This window comes from Scyliorhinus canicula, chromosome 1 (genome assembly GCF_902713615.1).
Source record: "Scyliorhinus canicula chromosome 1, sScyCan1.1, whole genome shotgun sequence".
Lineage (NCBI taxonomy): Eukaryota > Metazoa > Chordata > Chondrichthyes > Carcharhiniformes > Scyliorhinidae > Scyliorhinus > Scyliorhinus canicula.
The window spans coordinates 23571708-23589635 of record NC_052146.1 but is presented as its reverse complement, the minus strand read 5'-3'; the positions used below and the strand labels follow the sequence as shown (position 1 = coordinate 23589635).

General features: G+C 47.0%; 1 protein-coding gene across 1 annotated transcript in view; it reads right to left on the bottom strand.

Annotated features, from left to right (window-relative positions):
- LOC119978289 (aldehyde dehydrogenase, mitochondrial-like) overlaps positions 1–17928 on the bottom strand; it is an 86430-nt gene that overhangs the window by 62300 nt on the left and 6202 nt on the right. Inside the window, exons 2-3 of the mRNA XM_038819805.1 lie at positions 12278–12418; positions 9083–9162 (exon numbers count right to left, since the gene is read on the bottom strand). Coding sequence (XP_038675733.1) covers positions 9083–9162; positions 12278–12418 — 221 coding nt within the window. The remainder of the gene's footprint in view (positions 1–9082; positions 9163–12277; positions 12419–17928) is intronic.

The window sequence follows — 17928 nt, the reverse complement described above, 5'->3', positions numbered from 1 at the left end:
CTGGCCTAGGAAGGGCTATGGTTGATCGGCAGGGGGGGTGCCCCCCGACCAGGCTGATCACATGGAATGCGAGAGAGCGGAATGGGCCGGTCAAGAGGGCCCATCTGTAGTGTTTAAAGGCGGATGTGGCAATGCTACAGGAGACACACCTAAGTGTGGTAGATCAGACTAGGCTGAGGAAGGAGTGGGTTGAGCAGGTATTCCATTTGGGACTAGACTCTAAAACTAGGGGGGGGGGGGGGGGGTAGCGATTCTGATTAATAAGCGGCTGTCATTTGAAGTGGGAAGCATAGTGGTGGACTCGGGGGATAGGTACGTTATGGTGAGTGGGATGCTGGAGGGGATGCCGGTCGTATTAGTGAACATCTACGCACCAAACTGGGATGATGTGGAGTTCATGAGGTGGGTATTGGGGAAGATTCCTGATCTGGACTCGCATCGGCTATCATGGGGGATACTTTAACACTGTTTTGGATCCAAGGCTGGATCGGTCGAGTTCGAGGTCAGGGAGGGTGTCAGCAGCTGCAAAGGAATTAAAGGGGTTTATGGAGCAGATGGGAGGGGTGGTTCCGTGGAGGTTTGGGCGACCGCGATCGAAAGGAGTTTTCTTTTTTCTCCCATGTTCACAAAGTGTACTCACAGGTCGATTTTTTTCGTTTTGGAAAGGGCTTTGCTGTCGGGGATGGTAGACGCCGAGTATTCGCGATTGTAGTGTCGGATTGGAGATTAGATGTAGGACTGCTGGTGGAGGTGGTGTGTGCAGGTGAGGGAGGGTATTCGGAATTATGTGGAGATAAACAACACGGGAGGATTTGGCAGCAACGGTTTGGGAAACGCTGAAGGCAGTAGTTGGGGGGGGGGGGGGTGAGGGGAGTTTATTTTGTTATGGGCACATAGGGAGAAGGTGGAGCAGGCAGAGATGGACAGGCTGGTTAGGGAGATTCTTCAGGTAGACAACAGGAGATGCTCGGAGGCCCCGGAAGCGGGGCTGTTGAAGGAGCGGCAGTAGCCGCAGATGGAGTTTGGTTTGTTATCTACAGGGCAGGCGGTGGGGAAATTGAGAAAAGCGAGAGGGGCAGTGTATGAATATGGGGAGAAGGCCAGCAGGATGTTAGCACACCAGCTTAGGGAATGGGGGGTGGCTAGGGAGATAGGAAGAGTGAAGGCTAGAGGGGGGAAACACGACCTTGAACCCAACGGGAGTAAATGGGATGTTCAGGAAATTTTATAATAGGCTGTACGAGTCGGAACCCCCAGTTAGGGTGGAGGAGATGAGGCAGTTTTTGGAAGGGCTGGAGTTTCCGAGGGAAAAGGATCTAGGGGCCCCAATTGGGCGGTTGGAAGTGGTGGAAGGACTGGAGGCTGTGCAGTCAGGCAAGGCCCCGGGGCTGGATGGGTACCCAGTGGAATTTTACAAGACGTTCTCCGGGGTGCTGGGGCCCTTGCTGGAAAGGGTGTTTAATGAGGCGAGGGAGCAAGGTGTTCTTCCCCCAACGATGTCACAGACTTCAATTTCCCTGATTTTGAAACAGGAGAAGGACCTGGAACAATACGGGTCATACAGACCAATCTCCCTTCTGAATGTGGACGCCAAATTGCTAGCCAAGATCTTGGCCTCGGGAATAGAGGACTGTGTGCTAGGGGTGATAGGGGAGGACCAGACGGGGTTTGTAAAAGGGAGGGAGTTGACTGCCAACATCAGGAGGCTTTTAAATGTGATTATGATGCCCTCCTGAGGGTAGGGATGCAGAGAAGGCCTTTGACTGGGTGGAGTGGGAATACCTGTGGGAGGTCCTGGGGTTGTTTGGATTTGTGCGCGGCTTTGTGGACTGGGTCCGGTTGTTGCACCAGGCACTGGTGGCGAGCATGCAGACAAACCGGGTGGGCTTGGAATATTTTCGGCTGCACCGGGGGACGAGGCAGGGATGTCCACTCTCCCCAAGTCTGTTTGCCTTGGCTATAGAGTCACTGGTGATGGCGCTGAGAGTATCAAAGGACTGGCAGGGGGTGGGGGGACACAGGGTCTTGTTATACGCGGATGACCTACTCCTATATATATTTGACCCGCTGTGGGGATTGAAGAGATTGCGAGGATCCTAGGGGAATTTGGCCACTTTTCGGGGTATAAATTGAATATGGGTACGAGTGAGGTATTTGTGATGCAGGCGAGGAGGCAGGGGAAGAGATTTGGCCAGAACAAATTTTAGGAACTATTATTGGGTGACAAATATAGCTATGATCAGGAAGTGGGTAGTGGGGTTGGTGTGGGAGTGGGTGGAGGTGGCATCATGTAAGGGTACAAGCTTGAGGTCACTGGTAATGGCACTTCTGCCGTTCTCGCCAGCTCGGTACTCCACAAGCTTGATGGTAGTCGCGGCTTTGAGGATGTGGGCACAGTGACAGTGGCTGAGACACTTGGGAGTGGAGGGAGCGTCGGTATGGACTCCAATTTGTGGGAACCACCAGTTTGTGCTGAGGAGGCTAGATGGGGGTTTCGGAGGCGGCAGCGATGGATTGAGCGGTTAGGGGACTTGGAGGAGCCTTTTGAGCTTCCAGGTGGGAATGGGTCCCGGTATTTTCAGGCGAGGGACTTTGCACGGAGGTAGGTCTCGACCTTTCCGCTTCTACCGCATCAGGGGATACAGGATACGGTAGTTTCAAAAACGGGAGTGGGGGAGGGTAAGGTCACAGAAATGTATACAGAGCTCATGGAGTGGGAGGGAACCCAGATAGGGGAGGTAAAGTGTAAATGGGAGGTTGAGTTGGGCAAGGAACTAGAGGCAGGTCTGTGGGAGGATGCTCCGAGTAGAGTTAACATGTCCTCATTGTGTGCCAGGCTCAGCCTGATACAATTTAAGGTGGTACACCGGGCACCCTTGACTGTGGGTGGTGAGCGGGAGGGACCGCGAATCAAGTCCACATATTTTGGGCATGTCCGAAGCTTAGGGGATTCTGGCAAGGATCTGCCGATGTCATGTCCCCGGTACTAAAGACAAGGGTGGCTCAGAGTCCAGAGGTGGCGATTTCTGGAGTGTCGGAAGACCCGGGAGTCCAGGGGGCAAAAGTGGCTGCAGTTTTCGCCTTTGCCTCCCTGGTAGCCTGGAGACGGATATTGGCATGGAGGGATGCGGAACCCCCGAAATCGGGGGTTTGGGTTAGTGACATGACCAGGTTTCTCAGGCTTGAGAAGATCAAGTTCGCCCAGGGGGGTTTGTTATTCACTGTGCTATGTTTGTATTTAAAATTGTTGTTAAAAAATTACAAAAGCCTTACTAAAACGTTTTTTGAAAAAACCTAGAGCTCAGCTGTGAGTCCGAGTCATACTTTGTTGAGTGAGAGATTGTGAATAAAATGGCATTGAACCTGTTTTGTGCTTTGTTCATCTCGCAAATGAGGGCACCTGGAAAACTTTTGATTAATACACTGGTCGAAGTAGCTGAATTGGACATATACAACAATTAACCTCCAGCCAAAACAACCATCTTCCTGTGTGACTCCAACCAGCAGAGGGTTTTTCCCCCGATTCCCACTGGACTCCAGTTCTGCTAGGGCTCCTCGATGCCGTACATTGGTAAAGTGCAGTCACTCTCACCTCACCTCTGGAGTTCAGCTTGTTTGCCCATCTTTGAACCTGCTGGGCCACTGTTTGTGCGGAGTCTGTGTGGGTTTCCTCCGGGTGCTCTGGTTTCCTCCCACAGTCCAAAGACGTGCAGGTTAGGTGGATCGGCCATGCTAAATTGCCCTTAGTGTCCAAAAAGGTTAGGAGGGGTTAGGGGATTAGGGTGGAATTGAGGACTTAAGTGAGTCAGAGCAGACTTGATGGGCTAAATGGCTCCTTTTGCACGGTACGTTCTATGAACCAAGGCTGCAATGAGGTCAGGAGCTGATCGATCCTGGCAGAACCCAAATTGAGCGGCAGTGAGGTTATTGCTGACCCCTTTCGGCAGTAAGGTTATTGCTGTTAATGACCCCTTCCATCACTTTACTGATGATCAAGAGTAGACTGATGGAGCACTAATTGGCTGGGTTGGATTTATCCTGTTTCCTGTGTACAGGACAACCTGGCTATTTTCCATATTGCTGGGTAGGTGCCAGTGTTGTAGTTGTATTGGAACAGCTTGGTGTCCGACGGACATACTTTACAATGGAAGTCAATTAAATAGATTGCAGCCATCCTAAAATTTGACACGCAAGGGTTGAAAGCAATGAAAATTATTTTTAATAAATTAAGCAAATAAAGAAAAACAATATTGACACTATTCATGTGCACCATTTTTCAGTCTAATATTGTCACTTTTTGGACAAGTGTCATCACTTTTCTAGGATATTCACTACTTGGTTCTGACTCGCTCATTTTCCCATACAGAACTGGATGGGAATAAAGATTGCCCAGATACTGTGCTGTGATCAGGCATTAATTCACAGCAAGGAATACCCATGTGCAAACGGTGATAGATGATGCACACGCTTCCTATTACTTGATACGCCACAACACCTTCCCTCTTTTGTTTTGATTCAGGCGGTTTTTCTTTCTTATTGTAAACTAACATTTGGGCCCTCAAACGGCATCTGCCATACAAGACATCTGCGTGGATAAACCGCAAAGATGAAGTTGCAAATTGCAGGACATTACAGTATATATTATAGAATTAATGATATAACACAGAATCAGACCCATTGGCCTATCCTGCTTTAGTAGAGCTGTCCAATTAATACCACTCCACTGTTCTTTAGAAAAAGGTTATGAAATAGGAGCATTACTGTCAAGGTCAGCATTTGTTTGCTCTTCACTAATTATCCTAGAGAAGGTGGTGATGAGATGTCTTTTTGATCTGCTTTAGTCCATCTGGTGTGGGAAAACAGTGTCATGCAAATTTCTTCCATTCAATTCCCTTTTGATCCCGCTTCCATTGCTTTTCAGCAGTGCATATCACCATAATTTGCTGAGTAAAATAGATGTTTTACCTCTGGAATTATGTCTGGAAGATTACTGAACCTCTGCCACTGGAAACAGATTCTTCGTATTTACTCCATTAAAATGCTACGATTTTGAACAAGTCTATCAAATCTCCTCTTAACTTTCTCTGCTTTACAAACTCAACAACTCTAGTTTTTGTCATCTCACCACACAGTGAAGTTGCTCGTTCCAAGTATCACTGCAGTAAATCTCTTCTGCAACCTCACTAAGACCAATAAGACATAGGAGCAGAATTAGGCCATTCGGCCTGTCGAGTCTGCTCCACCATTCGATTAAGGATGATATGTTACTAATCCTAATTTTCCTGCCGTCTCCCCATAGCCCCTGATTCCCTAAATCAATCAAGAAATCCCCTTATTAAACAAGAACACCAGGTTTGTCGTCAAGGTGCAACGGTCAACACTTGTTTGCAAGACCAGTTTTTATCAATATAGAATGTGGCTAAATATCCTCAATACATTTACTAAGTTCAGTTTAAGCACTCAACCCAACCAAATTGGTGAAGATAAGAAAATGCGAGGGAAAAACCATCCCTGAAGATCCCTCCGAATGAGAGAGCTGTCACATTGCCGATACTGGATAGAAATGAGAGTTCAGAAAGTCTCAATTGAAGAATCAGGATCCGTACCTGATGGATTTGTGATCCACTGTTCAATTGAATCTGAAGTAAATTATGAAGACATCAGAAGTAAATTATGAAGGTTCCAGAACCGGGATGTCAGATGTTTGAGCTGTTGTGTATGCCACACTTGGTGAATCCCACTGATAGAGCTTGGGTCTCTGCTAGGCTGCTGTGTTCAATTTGGCAGAGTATTGATCCTCATCCCCAGCATTTATTTCAATCTCTTTCTGGATCTGATGGGTTCCATCGTGGTTCATTCAAACCCCCAAGGATAGTGTCTCAGACATTACCTCTCCATTCCTTAGGATTGATCAGAATTCCATTTATCTTTAGTCTTCACTGCAATGTGATTGATTGCCTGGTTCTAAACTAATATAGTCCTTTCCATCAAATCCAAATTGCACCCATCTCTTAGTGGAGCTGCCTTCAGTAACCTCAACAGACCACTTCCATTGAAAAAGGTAGATTCCAGATGCCTGGTTTGTGACCTTCATTACCGTATCCAGATTCTCCTTTGCAATGTTTCAATGTGTGTTCACCATATCTGGTAGAATTCCACATCAAAAGATTCATGATGAACTACTGCCTGGGAATACAGCAGGGGATATTACCTGCCCCTATAACCTATTTGGGCACCATTGACCATTCCAATGCTCGTGATTTCAGGAGAATCTTCAATCCCGGAGACTGTAGTGTATATCACCATGTTGGAGTTAGTGTCTCAAACTGGGGCAGCACGGTGGTTAGCATAAATGCTTCACAGCTCCAGGGTCCCAAGTTCAGTTCCCGGCTGGGTCACTGTCTGTGCGGAGTCTGCACGTCCTCCCCGTGTGTGCGTGGGTTTCCTCCGGGTGCTCCGGTTTCCTCCCACAGTCCAAAGATGTGCGGGTTAGGTGGATTGGCCATGCTAAATTGCCCTTAGTGTCCTGGAAAATAAGGTTAATTGGGTGGGGGGGGGGGGGGGGGGGTTACTGGTATAGGGTGGATACGTTGGCTTCAGTAGGGTGATCATTGCTCGGCACAACATCGAGGGCCGAAGGGCCTGTGCTGTGCTGTATTGTTCTATGTTCTTAAACATACAATTCACGCCTGCTTGTGACAATTCTATAATATCTATAATATCTATATAACACAAGGGAATCATAGAAGTTACAGTGCAGAAGGAGCCCATTCGGCCCAACGAGTCTGCACTGACTCTTGGAAAGAGCACCCTACCCAAGCCCACACCTCCACCCTATCCCTATACAACCCCATAACCCAGTAGCCCCACCCAACACTAAGGGCAATTTTGGACACTAAGGGCAATTTAGCATGGCCAATCCACCTAACCTGCACATCATTGTACTGTGGGAGGAAACCGGAGCACCCTGAGGCAACCCACGCACGCACGGGGAGAACGTGCAGACTCCGCACAGACAGTGACCCAAGCCGGGAATCGAACCTGGGACACTGGAGCTGTGAAGCAATCGTGCGAACCACTATGCTACCGTGCTGCCCAAAGGATATTAATCGAGAAGTGAATACGTTGTTCTTTCTGAGCAAATGCAGGTTAAAGTGGACTGACTTGGCTTCGCCTCAGTGCTCGGGTGAGAGATTTAACTGTAGAATGAGCTTCTCTCCCGCATTGAGCTGGTCGTGTTCTCCTGTACGCCACATCCAACTGTAATGGCGACTGCCCCTTGAACACTGACAGGAACCAAACTGCCTCACCTGTCCAGGTGGAGTCTGCAGTCAGGATCTTGACATCCTTTTTAAAGTGTGGTGCCCAGCACCCTCCAAATAATGTTTCTTGTGTTTTCAGCATCATTAACTATTGTAACAGCTTCTGTAACTTCTCTACCAAATTCCTCACTACATTCAAATCCAAAAAATACCCAAGTCAACGCAAGTCTATTTGTAGCAAATATGGAATGGACATAATCTGCTCAGATTATGGGGTGGCATGGTAGCACAGTGGGGAACACTGTAGCTTCACAGCGCCAGGGTCCCAGGTTCAATTCCCAGCCTGGGTCACTGTCTGTGCAGAGTCTGCACGTTCTCCCTGTGTCTGCATGGGTTTCTTCTGGGTGCTCCGGTTTCCTCCTACAAAATGTGCTGTTAGGTTTTTTAGACATTCTGAATTCTCCCTCTGTGTACCCGAACAGGCACCAGCATGTGTCGACTAGGGGCTTTTCACAGTAACTTCATTGCAGTGTAAATGTAAGCCTACTTGTGACAATAAAGATTATTATTATTATAAAAGACTTCCACTGTGTCAAACAAATATTGCAGTTCAAATTTGAAACAGTTATCTTTCTCAGGTCAAACTGATACTAGAATAGCTATGACCTTCAAATACCCAAACAGTAATAATCAGTGATTTTTGATACAGCAACATTTTGTATATTTTTTCCGAAGTATCCATTTGTCCCTCAAAGGCCAAAAATACAATCATGAAAGAATTTCTTAGAACCAAAATGTTTTTAGACACCATTGGTGAAATCCACATGGAGGCAGCTTTGAAGTGGGAAGTTCTTGTAAGTTGCTCGTCAGGCTGTATACCTAACAAGTTCCCACCTCCCAGCAATTTTACTGATTCAGCCATCCATTTTAAGGCCTCCTCACAATCTCTCACCTACATCGATAGTGCCGAACTCTTCCTGTGGAGTTGCCTGCGTCCCACAGCCTTCAGCACTGATTGGCCCTGCACTGATTGCAGAGCCTGTCCACCATCCCCAACTGGACAAGCCTCCTGGAGACAGCTTAATTGGCAGCCTCTGGAAGATTGCACAGGCAGACAGGACTTAAGACACCATCGGGGTAGGGATCCGCAATCCTGACATCCAAGAATCTTGTAAGCTGATAAGATTCTGCCCAATATTTTCAAACGTAACTCAGAAACTGATTTTAAAAGAATTTAAGGCAGAATGTTTAGCGTAAACAGGACATAGCATTTTTACAAATCAGTGGCTGAATCACTTAGTAAAAGAGTCCAGTACTTATGAAGCAAAATGGAACACTAAATTTTGTGGAGAATACTAATCTTTACATAGTCAGGCAACACTATTATATAAATTCAAAGAACAAAGTGGTGAGGGTATATAGAGTAATGCATGTGTAATGATATGTATATAGGCATAACAGTAAAAGTTTACATCTCAGTGTAATTCAAACATTAGCGGGCACCACCAGTTCCCAGTATAAATATGAAAGATCAGGGAATCTTGGGTAGTGTTAGCAGAGGAGAGAGATAGATCACAACTCAAGAACTAGTTTAGATTAGAGAAGTAGCACATGGACTTCATTAGTTAATACTTAATCATAGATTATCGTTTAACAGACTCGGTCTTACTTTATTAATATAGTGATAGCTCTATTTAATTTAATCATGATTCAATAAATCAGTATTGCTTCAAGTTAGACATTGGTGGTTTCTTTATCATCACGGCTTCAGACCATTCTGGATCATGAGGCAAAGAGTAACGACTTTTTACAACACATACCTGAGACACTTGATAACCAAATTTAGGTCTGCCATGAAGGCTATGTGGTATGGTTTCCCATTGTCCAATGTCTCCAGTGACTGAAAAACAGAATAGAATTACAATTAAGTCACTATCATCAGATCAAAAATTAGCCACTGTTGGGCCCTAGGGGCTAGGTCCCACCATGTTTCCAATTAACAGGCAAATCAACGCTACAATAATAAAATGTCCACATCAGTTCATTGCTATGCGGGCAGCATGGTGGCACAGTGGTTAGCATTGTTGTTTCACAGCTCTAGGGTCCCAGGTTCGATTCCCGGCTTGGGTTACTGTCTGTGCGCAGAATGCACATTCTCCCCGTGTCTGCGTTGGTTTCCTCCGTGTGCCGGATCCGGTTTCCTCCCACAAGTCCCGAAAGGCGTGCCGTTAGGTAATTTGGACATTTTATGGCTGCACTGTGGCGCAAGTGGTTAGCACTGTTGCTTCATGGCACCATGGTCCCAGGTTTGATGCCGGCCCTGGGTCACTGTCCATCTGGAGTTTGCACATTCTCCCCATTTATGTGTGGGTACTCTAAATTAATAAATATAAAAGATTTGGACATTCTGAATTCTCCCTCAGTGCACCTGAACAGGCGCCAAAGGGTGGCGACTAGGGGATTTTCACAGTAACTTCATTGCAGTGGGCAGCACAGTGGTTAGCACATTTGCTTTACAGCTCCAGGGTCCTAGGTTCGATTCCCGGCTTGTGTCACTGTCTGTGCGGAGTCTGCATGTTCTCCCAGTGTCTGCGTGGGTTTCCTCCGGGTGCTCCGGTTTCCTCCCACAGTCCAAAAATATGCAGGTTATGTGGATTGGCCATTCTAAATTGTCCTTAATTTCCAAAAAGGTTAGGTGGGGTTACTGGGTTATGGGGATAAAGGGAATAGGGTGGCGACATGGGGTTTAAGTAGGGTGCTCTTTCCAAGGGCCGATGCAGACTCGATGGGCCGAATGGCCTCCTTCTGCACTGTAAATTCTATGATTCCTATGATTCTATGAAGCCTACTTGTGACAATAAAGATGATGATTATTATTAGAAATGCAGCATTGAACGACGAAGCAAGTGAGACCGTGAGACCAACTAAATGAGATCATGAGGACCAAGCAGGATCACCTGTTGCAACAAGTTAAGCAATAATGGTATGTCGCGAAGGTCGGCCAGCGTGAATCATGAACATGGGTCCCAAATTCCGCTGGTCGGTAAAAGTGGGTTCCGGGGAAAAAAAGTTTGAAAAACATTGACTTAAAGTCATCAAAAACTCCGCTGCTTGTACTCGCATTTGCACTAAATCCCATCCCATCCATCCCTGGGTTCACTGTCTTACACCTGGATAGCATAACTCAATTTGCCCTCTTGAGCTCAATACTCTTTTCCAGCCGTACCTCCCCAACTCCCCAAGATATCTACAGTCCTCCAATTCTGCGGTCTCATACACATCCCCAATTTTTATCTGTCCACCACTGGCTGGACCATAGTTTCTGGAATTTCTTCCTTTAAGATGCTTAAAGCTTACCTCATTGACAAAACTCTGTGCACCCGTTCCACCACAGTGTAAATCTGATAAAGCTCCTATGAAGTGCCGTGGATGTTAAAGGTCCTATATAAATGCAAGCTGTTGTTGAAGTTCCCAAGCTGGGATCAGGATTAAAACTATCCAAATTCATTCAATTTAAGAATCTTATGAGCATCAAGGAGATAATTTCATCCTACATCAGAGAATTTACAGTGCAGTCCAACTTATCCCCATAACCCAGTAACCCCACCTAACCTTTTTGGAAATTAAGGACAATTTAGAATGGCCAATCCACATAACCTGCATATTTTTGGACTGTGGGAGGAAACCAGAGCACCCAGAGGAAACCCACGCAGACACGGGGTGAACGTGCAGACTCTGCACAGACAGTGACACAAGCCGGGAATCGAACCCGGGACCCTGGAGATGTGAAGCAACTGTTCTAACCACTGTGCTACCATGTTCCCCTATATGACTGGGCCGAATACAAACTTAAGTGATTGAAATGAAAAGTATGCATGTTAGTTTATTTTAACATTTAGCCCAGGTTGTAGAACAAATCTTCAATGTGTTAAACCGTATAACCTTAACCAGCATTTGAGAAATGACTAATCAGTTACATTATAATTTCAAACTGACTTCAAAGTATAGCTTAAAAAAAAGCGTGTAAGATTAACAGAAGATTATTAAACCAATCCATGTTACTCAGTGATAATGGTTCGCCTTCATGTCTAGGTACAAGGAAGTAAAAATCATTCAGCTATCGCCAAACCATATTACTCCTTTGAAAATCAGGCGAGAATTTTTACTAGCAATAACATGCACCTGCATTATGATCACTACACATGGGACAAACTTTACGCCACCCTGCCGCTTGTTTTAAAGGCAGAATGGTTGTGGTTTGTATAATGCAGCGTATGGCCTGTCCACCCCAACCTCCTATTACACAATGAGAGGTGGCGTCATGTGATCTGCGAGGGCGCTGAATGGCCAATAAATTATGACTTCTTAAGTACCTCATCCTGTTCCTGCTCTTATTTTACCTGTGGCAGAGGAGATCCATGCTAGGTGAATAGCTCAGCAGCTTTTACCAAAAGGGCTGCTGTTGGGCAAGGGGTGGATGGGAACCTCCTTTGGGGTCCACTGGGCCTATCAGAAGCATCCCACCTACCCCTCCACACAAAGTCACCTCCACCCCCCTCCATCCATCTCTCCCCCTCAACCCCAGCTCCCTCCATCCCAACTCACCCTTGCTGAGGTTGCCAGCTAGGCCCACCAATACCCAAATGTACCTGGAGTCCAGCCTCCATTAGATGATCTGTTTTGAGCACTGCCTCCAGTCCCAGCAATGGCCACTGCTCAAACCCATAGTGGTGTTGGCACCTCTAAGGTGTGACTTTCCACCCAGCTGAGGGTGAAAATCTCCCCTCTGACTGTTTAGCAGGACAGGCTCCCTGTTTACTCTTCGGGTGGGGGGCAGAAAAGCCACGTTGACAAAAAAAAAGAGGTTAATATACCTGAAGGAACTTTAGGACATAATTTGGGAACACACTGATAAAAAGAGTTTTGACAAAGCTTCTGCAAAACATTACAGCAATAGAAAAAGTAAAGTGGGCTCCAAAGTTCAACAAAGCCAGTTTCTTACACAGAGAACTTACTGCCAAATATGCTCTATCACGTTCAATTAGATCAGCTAGGCGATTTATAAGGACCCCTCGTTGTGATGCATCCATTACTCGCCATGGCGATCCAAATCGAAATGCATCTTTTGCTGCCTTCACCGCTTTATTCACGTCATCCTGTGGACAGATTAAACATGGCACATGAACCACACACAGCACCGACAGAAAGAACCCCAACATCAGACAATATTCAAGGAAATGCATTCATTTAAACGACTATGCCAGTTACCAAAATTTGACCATCCAAAGCAGACCAAGCAGGCCAGCAGCACGGTTCGATTCCCGTACCAGCCTCCCCGGACAGGAGCCGGAATGTGGCGACTAGGGGCTTTTCACAGTAACTTCATTGAAGCCTACTCGTGACAATAAGCGATTTTCATTTCATGACGCACATATTAACTTAATTTTAGCCACTTGCATTCTAACTGAACACAGTTCATAGTGTAGGAGGAGGCCATTTGGTCCATTGTGCCTGTGGCATCTCTTTGAAAGAGCTATCCAAAGTCTCCATTCCCCAGCTTTTTCCCCATGCAGATTTTTCCACTTCAATTATTTTTCTAAGTCTGAATCAGTCAACACCATCAGGCAGTGCATTCCAGATCACAACTGGTTACAAAAGTCTTTCCCTTGTGTCACCTCTGGTTCTTCTGCCAATTGCCTTAAATTAGTGTTCTCTTGTTATCAAACCTTCTGCCACTGGAAACAGGATGGGAAGGGGTTGTCACTGGACTAGTAATCCAGAGATGGCACTGGGGACTCTGATTCAAATCCCATCATGGCAAATGGTGACATTTGAATTCAATAAAAATCTGAAATGAAAAGTCTAATGAGTCTGGCCTGCATGTGACTCCAGACCCACAGCAATGTCATTGACTCTTAACTGCCCCTGAAATGGGCAGCAAGCCACTCAGTTCAAGGACAATTCAGGATGGGCAATAAATGCTGGCCCAGCCATCGATGCTCACATGAATTTTAAAAAAATGTTCTCATTACTTATTCTGTCAAAGCTCTTCATGATTTTGAACACTTCTATCAAATATGCCTTCAACTTTCTCTCTTCAAATGAAAACAAGTATACTTTTTCCAGTCCATCCACATAACTGAGTCCTTCATTATGGTTTAATTCTAGCAAATCTCCTCTATACTTTCTCAATGTCTTCATATCCTTCCTAAAGTGTGGTATTCAGAATTGACCAAAATACTCCAGCTAGGATCTAATCAGTGCTTTATTTAGCCTAGTTTTCTTGCTTTTGTGCTCCATGCCTTTATAAACAAACCCAAGAATCCCTCATGCCGTTTCAAAGAATTTTCTAAACTGGACTAGCTACCTTCAAAGATGTATTCACCCATAAGACACTTCCAGCATAGTCATTGAATGAAGAGCCATAGAATCATTGGTTGCAGCAGACGAGGCAGCTTAGGAGCACAATGTGTTCATGCTGACTCTGCAAGAACTGACCTAAAGCCATTCCCCTGCCTTTTCCCCATAGCCCAACAAAAGGTTTTTCTTCAGATAATGACCCATCTTTGAAAACCACGATGGACTCTTCTCCTCAGGAAGTGTATGCTAGATCCTGACCACTTGCTGTGTACAAAGGTTCTCATTCCGCCATGGTTTATTTTGCCAATCGGCTTAAAATTATGTCCTCTTGTTCTCAATCCTTCCACCAATGGAACTGTTTCTCTCTATCTACTCTGTCCAGAGCTCTATTTTGAACCCTTCCATCATATCTCCATAGAATCCCTACAGCGCAAAGGAGGCCATTCGGCAAATTGAGTCTGCACCGGCCCTCTGAAAGAGCACTCTCCTAGGCCCACTCCCCCAATGAAGGCCATGGTGACAGCGGACGCCCTCAGGCTTGACCCCCTCCACGACTCCGCCTCCATCCTAATCCACTCTAACCCTTCTCCTTCCCACCACCGCCTCACCTTCTTTGCATTCGCTGCCCAGCAGTAGTGCAACAGGAACCTTGGCAGAACGTTCATTTTTACCTAACACCTGGACCCTCCCCACCAGCGTCAGGTGTAACGTATCCCATCTCCTAAAGTCCTCCCTAACCTCCTCCACCAACTTTGTCAGGTTCCATTTGTGCATCGTCATCCACTCCTCCATCACCTGAACCCCGATAAATCTAAACTTGTCCCTAGCAACCCTAAATGGCAAGACCCCAATATTGGTTCCCTGACCCGCCGCATTAACCGGAAATACCTCACTCTTTCTGACATTCCGCTTATAGCCCGAGAAACTCCGAACCTCTCTAGTGTATCCAGCCAGTCAAAAGCCGGTGTCCACAGAGACCACTACCTCCGGCACCCGTCCCTTCGACGGGGTCACAATCACATTTAATAACCACCTAATGTTACTGGAAAGCTGCCTGCCCTTTATGAAACCCGTTTGGTCCTCCACGACAACCCCAGGAACACATCCTTCCTCCTCCCTGCCACCAACGTTCACATCCGTGTTTAACATTGATATTGGTCTGTATGACCCACACTCCAACGGGTCCTTCCCTTTCTTCGGGATTAGTGTGATCGCGCCTGGGTTAGTGTCTCCAGCACTCCCCCTTCTCCAGCGCCTCGCCAAACAACCCAAATAAATGTGATGCTAATTCCGTCATGAACTCCTTATAGAATTCCGCCGGGTAACCATCCGACCCCGGGACCTTCCCGACTTCATCCCTTTTATACTATCCATCACATCTCTCACCCCTAGTGATTCCTCCAGCACCTGCCTGCTCTCATCGTCCAGCCTTGGGAATTCCAACTCATCCATAAACCACCCCATATCCCTTACCTCACCACCCGGATCAGCCCTATATAACTTCTCATAGTACTACCCGAACGCCCCGTTAATCTTCCCCGGCTCCAATACTACCTCCCCCTTCCCTGTCCATACACTCAGAATTTCCCTGGATGCGGCCTACCTCCGTAGCTAATAGGCTAGCATACAGCTCGCCTTCTCTTCATATTCATACTGCACCCTCGCCCTCTATAGCTGCCTCACTTCCTTCCCAGTCATCAACCTATTGATCAGCCCCGTAACCTTTCCCCTCCCTGGTGGGGGCACACAAATATTTCCTGTCCACCTAGACTATCTCGTCCAACAACCGTCCATACTCCTCCCTCCTATCTCTGTGCGTCTTGAACGAGGTTACCTCCCCATTCTGATTCAACTCCACATAGTCTCTGATCACTGACTGCACCTTCTCACAGAAATCCCTTGTCCGCCAAAATCCCCGAATTTAACCTCCATTCCGGCTTCAGCTTCTGATTTGAACTAAGCCTGTCTTCCAGCTAGTGTGGCACATGATCTGAGATCACGATTCCCGCATACTCCACCCTCACCACACTGCTCGGCTCACTACAAAAACATCAATTCTGGCGTGTACCCCCTCTCCCTCAGGTTCCTAAACCTCCACAGATTCACCATTCCCATAAATCCTCACAGCTCTTTCGCCATCCTCAGTCTTCTCACTGAATTAGGGCTCAACCTGTCCAATCTCAGTTCTAGCACACAATTAAAATCACCCCCCATAATCAACTGATGTGTGTCCAGGTCCAAAATCATTCTCAGCAACCTCTTCACAAACCCAATGTCGTCCGGATTCGGTGGGTAAACGTTCACTAACACCACCGGCATCCCCTCCAACACCCCGCTCACGAATCTCCCACCTGCATCCCGCACTTCCTTGGCACCTAAAAACCCCACCCTTTTGCTCAGGATGGCCACCACCACGACTTTGAAACAAACCCCAAGGGAAATACCTGAACAGCCCATCCCTTTCTCAACCTAACTTGATCCTTCACCCGGAGATGCATCTCCTGCAGAAAGACCATCCCTGGCTTCAAGCTCAAGTGCGCGAAGACTCGGGACCTCTTCACCGGCCCGATCAGTCCCCGTACCTTCCATGTTACAAACGTGCAGAGTCTGCACGTTCTCCCCTTGCCTGCATAGGTTTCCTCCGGGCGCTCCGGTTTCCTCTCAAGTCCCAAAGGATGTGCTTGTTTTAAAAAAAATAAACTTAAGAGTACCCAATTATTTTTTTTTCCCAATGAAGGGGCAATATAGCGTGATCAATCCACCTAATCTGCACATATTTGGGTTGTGGGGGTGAAACCCATGCAGACATGGGGAGAATGTGCAAACTCCACACAAACAGTGACCCAGGACCGGGATCCAACCCGGGTCCTCAGCGCCGTAGGCAGCAGTGCTAACTACTGCTCCACCCTGCCGCCCAAAGACGTGCTTGTTCGGTGAATTGAACATTCCAAATTCTCCCTCAGTGTACCAAAACAGGCGCTGGAGTGTGGCGACAAAGGGATTTTCACAGTAACTTCATTGCAGTGTTAATGTAAGCCTACTTGTGACACTAATAAAGATGATCATCATTCAGCCAATCCTCTCAACAGCCTAGTGAATCTCCTCTGCACCCCTCCAGTGCCAGTACATCCTTTCTCAATCAAGGAGACCAAATCTGTACACCTTACTCCAGGTGTGGCCTCACCAGCACCCTATACAGCTCCCTCACCCTGTTAAGGGCAGCACGGTAGCATTGTGGATAGCACAATCGCTTCACAGCTCCAGGGTCCCAGGTTCGATTCTGGCTTGGGTCACTGTCTGCACATCCTCCCCGTGTGTGCGTGGGTTTCCTCCGGGTGCTCCGGTTTCCTCCCACAGTCCAAAGATGTGCAGGTTAGGTGGATTGGCCATGATAAATTGCCCTTAAGTGTTCAAAATTGCCCTTAGTGTTGGGTGGGGTTGCTGGATTATGGGGATGGGGTGGAGGTGTTGACCTTGGGTAGGGTGTTCTTTCCAAGAGCCAGTGCAGACTCTATGGGCCGAATGGCCGCCTTCTGCACTGTAAATTCTATTCTATGAAATCTATACAGCTGCAACATAACCTCCCGGATTTTAAACTCCCTCCCTCTAGCAATGAAGGACAACATTAAATTTGCCTTAATTACTTGCTGCACCTGCAAACCAACTTTTTGCAATTCATGCACAAGGATACGTAGATCCCTCTACACAGCAGCATGCTGCAATTTTTTTACCGTCTAAATAATAGTCCATTTTGCTGTTATTCCAAAATGGATGACCTCTAATTTACTAACATTGTACTCCATCTGCCAGACCCTTGCCCACAAACTTAAACTCTGGAAACTTTGTGTTCTCTGCACACTTTACCACTCATCTGAGTGTCATCTGCCAACTTTGACACATTACACTTGGTCCCCCAACTCCACATCATCCATGTAAATTGTAAACAATTTTGGTCCCAAAACTGATCCCCGAGGCACACCACTAGCCACTGATCACCAACCAGAAAACCCCCCATTTATCTCCACTCTTTGCTTTCTGTTAGTTAACCAATCCTCTATCAATTAATGCATTACCCTGAACATTTGCGGTTTTCAATCTGCCGGGACCGCCCCAGAGTCCAGCGAATTTTGGTAAATTACCACTAGCGCATTTTCTATTTCCCCGCCATCGCTTGGGGGAGGGGGAGGGAGGGAGGGAGGGGAGGGAGGGAGGAGGAGGGGCAGGAGGGTAGGGATGGGAGGGTAGGGGAGGGGGGGGTAGGGAGGGGGAGTGGGGGAGGAGGTGACGTGGAGGGGAGGGGAGGGAG